Genomic DNA, 10,920 nt, shown 5'->3' with positions numbered 1-10,920 from the left:
ACAATGACAAACATACATAATACATACAAAGCAAAGCAAAAGCATGTGCAGCAGCATTCAGCACACAAATGAACAACGAAACTCAAACACTACATCAATACAATCTGCAAGCATACTAACACAGGCAAAACATTCAAACATTCAAACACCTGATTCAAAAATGCACCATGTTGAAATAAAATTAATCAAAATACTGGGTGAAGAAGTGTGTTTTAAGGTTTGATTTGAAGGAACAGAATGTTTGGCAGTGTCGGATAGAGTAAGGGAGAGAGTTCCACGCAACGGCAGCAGAGTGGGAGAAGGCTCTCTGGCCGTGCTGTTTGCGACTAAAAGAAGATAGACGGAATATTCTAGTGTCTACAGAGGAGCGGAGGGATCGTGAGGGTGTATAGAGTGTGAACAGGTCAGACAGGTAGGATGGGGCTGAGCCAGATATTATCTTGTAGCAGATACAGCAGCACTTATATTGGATTCTCAGCTCTACAGGGAGCCAATGAAGTTTCTTTAGCAAGGGGGAACAGGACTGGGACCGAGGGGCTTTGCAGACAAGCCGGGCTGCAGAATTTTGAACGCGCTGCAAAGGATGGATGACAGACTGAGGACAGCCAATGAGAACAGAATTTCCGTAGTCTAATCGAGAAAGAATGTAGGAGGAAACAAGGGTCTTGGTGGCATCTTCCGTAAGGTATGGGCGGATAGAACCTATTCTCTTAAGCTCGATGTAAGCGGACTGACAGACTTTCATAACATGGTGTTTCATGGAGAGATCGCTATCAAGAAAGATGCCAAGATCACGGACGGAGTCTGAGAATTCAATAGTGCTGCTGCCCAAAGTGATAGAAGGAGGGAGAGAGAGAGAGGAGGAGAGGGATGATTTGGTGAAACGAATGGCTTCTGTTTTGTCACAGTTAAGTCTAAGCTTGTTAGTGGACATCCAGAGTTCAACGTCAGCAATGCAAGACTGAAGGGAGGTGGTCATCTGGGCGTATTCTGAGGGAGTCGCTGAGTTCTGAAGCTGAGTGTCGTCAGCAAACATTTCGTCAACTTACATTTGTAAAACATGTGCACCATGTTCAGCCAGAAGCTCAATGGTCTCTGCGTGTCCGCACCAGTGTAAAGGAGTGTTTCCTAGGTTATCGCACGCATTAACATCAGCGCCGTTGCACAGTAAAACATTCGTCAGATCTGCTCTTCCACGCATCGCTGCCAAGTGTAGGGCTGTACGGCCTGATTTTTCATCGGCTTCATTCACATCACAGGACGCTGATCGCAATAAGGATTTGACCATTCCCACGTCTCCCTCCAATACAGCGTCATGGAGTTTACAGCTGCACTCCATCATGTCTGAAAAGTCCCTGGGCATATTTACCAAGTGCTTGCGTTTGCTTAATTCCTCGTGTAAATCTACTTTGTTTCGTTTTAGCGGGTTAAAAAAAAGGTGGATATCTTCGTGTTCTTGCATAAGAGGTGTGTTATTTTGATAATTTATTCCAAGTATTCAGTACCTTTTTGTAAAAGAAAGTAATAAATAATTTCATAGATTTTAAACAGATAACAAAAAAATGCAGAGATGAAATATATATTAACGTTTTGAAAAATATCAAATAATATGTCAGTCCATCTTAATTTTCTTACAACACTATAAAACCAGAGAATTCTGTATTTGGACGTCAATGTAACATTTTCCTGGAAAACAAAAGTCAACATAAAATCAAAAAAATATAGTGAGAATTTAGTGTTGGGAAAAGAAGGATAATGAGTCAAAATAAACTAGTTGGCGGCGTGCTAAGGGATAGCAGGAACTGAGCATTGTGGGAAGATGTGGTCGATTTGTTATGATTTTTGCCTTGGGAGAGAATCCGAGGGAGACGGTTCTTTGACAGTAAACAACCCGTAAACACAACATCAACATGAACTTGAAAAACTTATTTCAAGATTTTAATCCAAGGTAAGTGACACTTTAAAAATCGTTGGTTTGTGTTTCAAGGTTTTGGCTTGGCAAGTGCTTGCTCAATTAATTAGTCTTACTCTTATCGACTTATGTGGTCTGTCCAGTTATACATTTTAACAGAAACACATGCCTGTTGTATATATATTTTATACCATAGATGTCTTCAGATTTGGCCGCGAGGCAAAAGAGTACATTTGAGATCCATTCAGTGAGGCCAGCCTCATGGTCAGTCACAGACTCACACCTCACAGCTAGGTGCCAATTCTGAAGCTGCACAGTTTGTTAAAGTTTTTAAAAACATATGGGTTGTGTAGCAACAAATGTACATTATTTTTCTGCCTGAGCTTGTGTTCACTTTCCCAAAGGAGAGGGTCACAGTAAACTAGCTGTCTCATTCATTTCAGTACAACCTAAAACAACAAACCCACACACATACGTATACATGTGACAGTTAACAAACGTACATACATGTATGCACACACATGTATGCAGATGTACACACACACACACACACACACACACACACACACACACACACACACACACACACACACACACACACTCACACACACACAGAGTGACACACACATACATGTACTCACACACACACACTACACACACACAAAGTGACACATAGATTATGGAGAAAGAAGGTACGTAGGAAATGGTCGCTGGTTTACTGTTCTGAAGCTCTTAAAGAAAAAAGAAAAGAACAAAAAGTTACCAACCTACCTACCCCTATCTTTTTTTCTTTGCAGCTTACCTAGTACCTTAACTATCACAATTTTTTGTCTTGGCTTTATCACAAGTATTTGCTGAATGTTCCTGTTCACAGTGACTGCATGTGTTTTGTTTTGTGTTGCAGCAAATGTCTAGTGTTCTGCTGCTTGCTGGTGTTCTCTCTGCTGTTTGCCTTGCGACTGGACAACACCATCCAGTGGAGCTACTGGGTCGTCTTCCTGCCCATCTGGCTGTGGAAACTGGCTGTCGTTTGTGGGTCTGTTGTCGGAAGCTACGTCTGGTGGAAACATCCACACTACAGGTTCTTTGTTGCTTTTAATTCTCTGGAATCAATTGTGACCTGTCATTTCTCTGGGATTAAAAAGGGCGAAGAGGTGTTGGAGGGGTGTTGAGGATGTAGCTGAAAATCATTTATGTGTGTGTGTGTTTTATTAATCCTTTATTGTATGGCCACCAATCAGCGTAATTTTGTTTGATTCATAACCATCCTGTAAACCCCAACTTTTCATAACTTAAACCAGCTGGTCTATTGGTCATTTGGCTTAGTATAACTAGATTAACCCAAGTTGGTTGAGCAGGCGATAATTTTGGTAAATGTATGCTTAGTGTTTGTTCCCAGGCAATATATCCTTGAGTAAAAAATAACCTTCCTTCCTGTGTAAACAACCATGCACACCACGACAGATTTGCCGCTGCGTTTTGATGCATGGGTGCAACTCTGCCGGCTACACGCGGGCAGCCGGTTTTTGGTTTCATCGGCTGCCGATGTTTTTGTTCCAGGAGAGTTTTTTTTTGGCATTTTAAATACTAAAAAAGCTGGACCCCAACTTTACCCCTTTTTTTTTTAATTTTCCAGGTTGCACCCATGTAGATGAGATAAGAGATTCCTTCCTCTTGAAGTTAAACACAAAGCAAAAACCAGACTGTATTCTTCCTGTGCAGAGAAAGCGACTATCATCCAAATAAGGGGAGTACATGTAGAACTGTTCTTAATCGTATGCAGTCACCCAGCCATGTAGGCAACTGTTGTCAGTCTTCAGAGGAGTTTAAAATGTTGAGACATTCTAGTAAAGTGATGTACAGTGAAACACCTCTTTTCAAGACCCCCATTTCAAGACCCCCCCCCCCCCCCCCCCCCTCTTGAGACCCGATTTTCTCAGACCTTTGGAAGTCTTAAAAGAAGAGTGCCTCTGTAATGATGATCATTTGTTTCCGTGGCAACAGGCTAGAGGGTGACAGCTACACGCAGTACAAGGCCATGGTGATGTGCACGGGCCTACACCTGCTGCTGCTGATGTTTGACATCCTGGCCTGCGACAACATGGAGACCAACACACACTCCTGGGTCCTCGTCTTCATCCCGCTCATCTTCATGGCCATCGTCTCCATCGGAATCTGCATCTGGGCCGTCAAGAACGAGCGATCCTTTGAGGTGAGGGTCTAGGCGTGGCTTTGCTGTTTACAGGCAATACAAATCTCCGTGATTTCGCAGATTTCTGCGTAAGCAAAAAAAAAACAAAAGCAAAATACTTTGTCCTTTTTGACTTTGAGGAACATGGTGTACAATGTAATTTGCATCAGTCGACATGGACATTTTGAGCATGGGTGATTAAACAAAAAGATGTTGACTCAACTTTGTATCCTTCTTGTCCGGATACAGTTGCAAACGCAGGAGAAATTTATGTGAGTTAATTTTTTGTTTGCATTTGTTTTCACCAGATGGAACTATTCTGCTCGGTCAACATTCTGCAGTTTATCTTCCTGGCACTGAGGCTGGATGAAATTATAACCTGGAGCTGGGTGGTAAGTTGCTTGTTGTGCTTTCATGTAGATCTAGATGACAGTTGTGTGCACATACAGTGCATACAGCCACTCAGATATGCATACAATGACACATTGGCTAATACACACACACACGCACGCACATGAATTATATGCTTAGTGATACAGTACATGACTAAAACATATTCAGCTAGTTAAGAAAGTCGCCAACGAGCATACATGCTGGCATCCAGTCACTCTCACCCACCCATCCTTCTCTCTCCTCAGCAGGATTGTGATCATTGCAAGAAGCAAGCACACAAGGGTCATTTTACATTTAGTCAAGTTTTGACTAAACGTTTTAACGTAGAGGGGGGAATCGAGACTGACGAGGGTCTGCAATTGTCCGTGAGTGACATTTGTGTCTGCAGATTGTGTTTATTCCCACTGTCTGCAATTGTCCGTGAGTGACATTTGTGTGTGCAGATTGTGTTTATTCCCATATGGATCGTGATGTGCGTGGCGCTGATCGGAGTTCTCTACGCTATCGTACTGGCCATCATACTGCTCAAGTCACCTGACATCATTCCCGAACAGCGGCGAGGGAACGTCTCATCTGCCATTGGTTACTCATTCCTTGTTGTCCCACTTCTAGTTTTTGAGGTAGGCATTCACCTAGTGCCAGCGCTAAGTCTTGAAATGTAAACAGCTGTCTTAGAATGGTTAGTATAGTTAAGTATATTTTGGTCATTCTGGTGAATCTGTTTTTTTGCTGATATTCTCATAACTTTAAAAAAAAACATTGCTACAAAAGAAGCTATACGGCCCCAGAGAGGACTTGGAGAGGACAGTACATTTCGCCCTGCAGTCCGGACTGACGATCTAACAGCGAACGACAAGAAGAAGAAGATTTCTTAAATCCTTTTGATACTGCGACCACCAAGCCCTGAACATCCCCCACTCATCCTCCCACCCCATATATGTAGTAATTGTTCAAGTGTTTTTCTGTTGTATGGTTCTGTCCCTTTGTTTAGGTGATGTCCTGTAATGTATAGCATATACATATAAAAAAAAAACACAAAAAAACTTCACAAAAAGAGAATTAAAAAAAAAGTAAAAAAAAAAGAAGAAGAAGATATGTCATGGAAGATCATAAGAAGTGTTTCATGTCTTTGACGTATGTCACACATGGTACAACTTTTGCTGAACAGTTATTTTTGCATTTATCTGTCAGCTTTATAGCGATTAGCATATTCTATGTTTGCAACAAATATTGAACAAATTAAAAATGTCTTTTCATTATTTTTGAGTCACTTGAGAAAAAGTGACTCTATGTAATCGGTCAGTGTTAGTCTGTCCGGCCGTCCGGCCGTCCGTCCGGCCGTCCGTAGACACCACCTTAACGTTGGACTTTTCTCGGAAACTATCAAAGCGATCGGGCTCATATTTTGTTTAGTCGTGACCTCCAATGACCTCTACACTTTAACGATGGTTTCGTTGACCTTTGACCTTTTTCAAGGTCACAGGTCAGCGTCAAAGGAAAAATTAGACATTTTATATCTTTGACAAAGTTCATCGGATGTGATTGAAACTTTGTAGGATTATTCTTTACATCAAAGTATTTACATCTGTAGCCTTTTACGAACGTTATCAGAAAAACAAGGGAGATAACTAGCCTTTTCTGTTCGGCAACACACAACTTAACGTTGGGCTTTTCTCGGAAACTATAAAAGTGACCGGGCTCAAATTTTATGTGAACGTGACTCATTGTGTTGTGAATAGCAATTTCTTCCTGTCCATCTGATGCCTCATATAATATTCAGAACTGCGAAAGTGACTCGATCGAGCGTTTGCTCTTCTTGTTACATGTAGGAACTCTTCTCGCAAATAAATTTTGTTGTAGCCCGGACATCTGGACCTATACATATTTTCATTCTGTGTCCAAATGATCTATTGTCCTCCTAGTCTGGGAACAACATTGGTTGGGTACCCAAACACACAACCAAATACACAACCAAAATAGAACCAAAACTGAGTGGTTGTTGTAATACCAGATGACGCTGAGAGCGTTTAGCTCAGTAAACTTAGTGACAAAGTGTGAATGTTCGGTTTTGTCCTGAACTAAACGTTCCAAGAATTTTATCTTTCTTGTTTTTGATTAGAGACAGAGGTTATGACTTCTTGCACAGTTCTTTGGGCCTGAAAAGAAAAAGAAAAACAAAAAGTAACTCAGCTTTATTGGTTTTTTTTTTTCAATGGGTTTATTTTGTAACAGGTCCCGAGATGACACAGTGCGCTGCATCGTCTCCAGTTTGACGGACAATGAGAACAGTGAACTGTTTGATGAGCTGTTGAAGGGAGCACCACAGCCTGTTGACGATCGGGCAGACTCTGATGATGAATCAGAATCTTGGGAGACTTGGCAACCTGACCCTGTAGACGCCAATCCTGGTTAGAGGTTGTTTTAATTGAGTGTAGTGGGAAACATTTTGGTGGTTATTGAAATTTTGAAAATGTGTAAGTGTGTGTGTGTGTGTGTGATAATTTTAAAGCTGCAGCGCGCTGGCAGGTCGTTTTCTTTACACCTCAGTAACATTCCATACTTATGTTAATAGATGTTTTCCAGAAATAACTCAGTCTATGTGTTTCCTGTTTGTACGAGGCTAGCGGGGTGCAACTCTACCACAACACTTGCAAATCCTGACAAAGTTTTTTTTCTAAAAATCGTCTTTTAGAAGGTGCATGTCCTGTTCTTGTTATTGTGAGATTAAAATACGTCTTTCTTTGTTGTTCATTTACTTTCTTGGCATTTTTGTTTTGTTCTTTGGTGATGTGGAATTTATACGGCATTGACGGAGAAGATGATGCAGAGTTGCATCCAGCTTCCAAGAGGGACTGACAAAGATGACACTAACTTTTTATTTAATTGTTTTCAGATTCAGTGCAACCCCCCTTTCAAGATTTCCCCCTTTTTCAAACCTCCATTTTTCAGAATTTATGTTCATAATACAATGTATAAATTTACATCCAATTTAAGACAGTCCCTCCCAGTTAAGACATCTTGAATAGGGGATTTCACTGTTACACCTGGCAAAATTGTATAGGCATAGATAAAAATGTCCACCAAAATACCCGTGTGACTTGGAATAATAGGCCGTGAAAAGTAGGATATGCGCCGAAATGGCTGCGATCTGCTGGTCGATGTGAATGCGTGATGTATTGTGTAAAAAAAATTCCATCTCACACGGCATAAATAATTCCCTGCGCCTTGAATATGTGCGCGATATAAATTGCATTAAAAAAAAATCAAAAAAAAATAAAATCCCTGCGCTTTGAACTGTACCCACGGAATACGCGCGATATAAGCCTCATATTGATTGATTGATTGATTCGTCATCGATGTTTGGTGCAGGTTTTGTTCACCAAAGGACAGGGGTCCCCACGGACGACCCTCCTGGAGGGTCTCGTGACCCCCATTTTCAATGTTTAGAGGGTCCACGGACCCCTACTGCAGAATCTTAGAGGGTCCCAAGGGTCCAAAAGCCAGAAAGTCCCGGTGTACTTATAAAACATTGTGGTCATGCATAGTGCACAATAGCGTATGATTGCAGTCTGAAAAAGTATGTTCAGTACGTACGATAAGGGAAACATAATGCGTCCCAGGACCCGCTTTTTTACAGTTTAGTGCGTCGCGGGACCCCCTCCATACATTTCTAGTACGTGTTTTCGGCATCCAGTGCGTATAGGATGCAGGGACACGCACTTTGGGGAGCCCTGACATTAACTTTAAAAAATGTTTTTTCCAGATACAGCCTCAAAGCGCCGCAAAGAACAAGATATTATCTCCACACTCGTCAATGTGTATGGCAGCCAGGAGCTGTTTGTGTCAGAGTACTGCACCTTGCTGGCTGACAGGCTTCTCTCCCCTTCCAGCAGTAACATTGCCACTGCTGCTGCTCCTACCGGGTAAGAAGGATTTAATTAATTAATAATATTTCTGCCTTGTTTCTGTTGTGATGTGTGCAGTGGAACCCCCCTTTTAAGACCTCCAACAATCTGACAAAATCAGGTCTTAAAAAGGAGAGAGTCTTAAAATGGGGGTAATTTTGCAGAGGTTAGAACAGAAAGTCTGAGAAAACACGGTCTTAAAAAGGAGGGAGTCTTAAAATGGGGGTAATTTTGCAGAGGTTAGAACAGAAAGTGTGAGAAAACACGGTCTTAAAAAGGAGAGTCTTGAATTGGGGGTCTTAACAATCCCGGTTGCTGCCGCCTGGTGGGTTAAGAGTGGAGATTTTTCCAATCTCCCAGATCAACTTATGTACAGACCTGCTAGTGACTTAACCCCCTTCGTGTGTACACGCAAGCACAAGACCAAGTGCGCACGGAAAAGATCCTGTAATCCATGTCAGAGTTCGGTGGGTTATGAAAACACAAAAATACCCAGCATGCCTACTCAACGAAAGCGGAGTGAAGCTGACTATGCTCTCAGAGTATAGTGTGGGGAACCCAAATGGGCAAACGAGCTTACACGTAACCAGAAAATTCTGGAACGCTGAAGAAGAAGAAGTATTGACGTCACTTACGTGGGGTTAGCTGAGGACTGTGCCATTGTCTGTATTCCTTTCTACTCTTACAAGGACGCTCATAAGCTTCGACGTGAGCAGGCGTGCTTCTTTCTTCTTCTTCGTTCATGGGCTGAAACTCCCACGTTCACTCATGTTTTTGCACAAGTGGGTTTTAACGTGTATGACCGTTTTTTTCCCCGCCATTTAGGCAGCCATACGCCGTTTTCGGGGAAAGCAGGCGTGCACACACTGACGCACCCACTCACATGACCTTTTGCAACCTTGTTCTCTCTCTCTCTCTCTCTCTCTCTCTCTCTCTCTCTCTCTCTCTCTCTCTCTTAATACTTTGCTTTGTATTTGACGACTCCAATTTCACCACCTCTCTCTCGTTTTGTTTGTTCTTGTGCCTGCTTTGTTTAAAAACTTTCATTGTGTGCATGTTTTGTGTGTGTGTGTGTTTGTTTTGCCTGGCTTTGGAGAGAGAGTGTGTATGTCTATGTATGTCTGCGAGCGTGTGCGTTTGTAAGTGTATTGAACCAAGAAAGAAGCAGTGACAACTGTGCGGAGGGGGGTGGATGGGTTAAATTACTAAGAGTTTTTTTCAGGCAGCTATAATCCTTGGTGGGGCCAGTCCAGTACTCACCTGTGTGCCTATGTTTACTTGACAGAGCCGGGGGTGAACTGGAGAGAGAGCTTCGTTACCTGGAGCTCCTGAAGCTTCGTTTCGGAGAGGCTCCACTGCACAGCTGTCAGGTGATGCTGAAGGATGTGGCCGACTCCAGACGCATCAACTCTCGCATAATGGAGATCAAGCAGCAGAATGGAGAAACCAGTGTAAGTGCAGTGCACTGATGAATCACTGTCGCACACAGTGACACAGGCGCATGCATGCATGCACGCACGCACACACACGCACTTACACACACAAACACACCCACAAACACACACACTCACAGTCCTGGTACTCATTAAATTCTTATTCTCACTCGGTGTAGCGGTCAGAATATTGGTCATAAAAGATGGCCTAAATGGTTACACTTGAGGTTTCACAAGGATTCGCATGTCTTAGCATATAACGTCAGGTCCTTTTCGGTGCTGTATTTTTTGGTGTAGTGTTAGCTTAAGCGTTAGGTAAATGTAACTTTCCTGCTTTGTCCTGTGCAGGAAATGGACCTGAGCTCCATCATTTTATCGGCTCAGTTCTGGCCAACGTTCCGAGAAGAGAAGATAACCCTGCCGACGGCATTGCAGAGTTGTCTTGATGCCTACACCCAGCAGTACGAGATGTTGAAAGGCAATCGTACTCTGGTTTGGAAACCTCATCTAGGTAGGTACTCATCTATTAACGGCCTGTAGCATTTGCATATGCATTAGATTTGATGTCCCTAATTTTTTTCAGCTGCTGCTAATTCAGTGACTACGCAGACATGTATGCGTAGGTGGCCCACTGGCGACGGAGTATCGGTGCAGGACTTTACCCTGTCACAGACAACTTTCTCTCCCGCCCCTCACCAACCCCCCTCCCCCCACACACACACATTCTTTACATTAAATGTTATTCAGCTTTTTTTGTCCATCAAGATAACAACTGTCTGAAGTCTCCTCTCTGTCCAGCACCCACCCCCACCCCCACTCCCCCCTCTACTGTTAAAACCCTTTCGTGTTAGCTTTTATTCTACAAATATTCATTTGAGGGCATGAATGCTCGTCTTCTTCTGCGTCAATCTGTTACACACCTCTGTACTGTTGAACATGTTGTGAGTGACTTATATGCATGACCTTTTCCTACCCTGCCATTAAGGCAACCATATTGTATATTATAAGCTCAATGCTTCAAGTTGTTTGCTGTCAAAATTATGTAGTTTTTACCTCATGTTGTATGGTGTTGCCGTATGTAATATT

At 42.5% G+C, this 10,920-nt stretch overlaps 2 protein-coding genes across 2 annotated transcripts; both read left to right on the top strand.

The window, feature by feature from the left end:
- Window positions 1-1,822: 1,822 nt before the first annotated feature.
- LOC138954596 (transmembrane protein 185B-like) lies at window positions 1,823-5,158 on the top strand. The gene is made up of 5 exons (XM_070326399.1): window positions 1,823-1,948; window positions 2,817-2,993; window positions 3,917-4,124; window positions 4,412-4,495; window positions 4,940-5,158. Exons 1-5 carry the CDS (start codon window positions 1,911-1,913, stop codon window positions 5,156-5,158), a joined length of 726 nt encoding a protein of 241 aa, XP_070182500.1. The 5' UTR covers window positions 1,823-1,910.
- A 1,535-nt stretch (window positions 5,159-6,693) lies between these two features.
- Window positions 6,694-10,389, top strand: LOC138954597 (anaphase-promoting complex subunit 2-like). Its single transcript, XM_070326400.1, has 4 exons — window positions 6,694-6,904; window positions 8,260-8,419; window positions 9,687-9,852; window positions 10,183-10,389. Exons 1-4 carry the CDS (start codon window positions 6,709-6,711, stop codon window positions 10,372-10,374), a joined length of 714 nt encoding a protein of 237 aa, XP_070182501.1. The 5' UTR covers window positions 6,694-6,708; the 3' UTR covers window positions 10,375-10,389.
- The last annotated feature ends 531 nt before the right edge of the window (window positions 10,390-10,920 follow it).

This window comes from Littorina saxatilis, unplaced genomic scaffold (genome assembly GCF_037325665.1).
Source record: "Littorina saxatilis isolate snail1 unplaced genomic scaffold, US_GU_Lsax_2.0 scaffold_2663, whole genome shotgun sequence".
Classification (NCBI taxonomy): Eukaryota; Metazoa; Mollusca; class Gastropoda; order Littorinimorpha; family Littorinidae; genus Littorina; species Littorina saxatilis.
The sequence above is the reverse complement of the archived record's forward strand: the minus strand, read 5'-3'. Positions and strand labels throughout refer to the sequence as shown.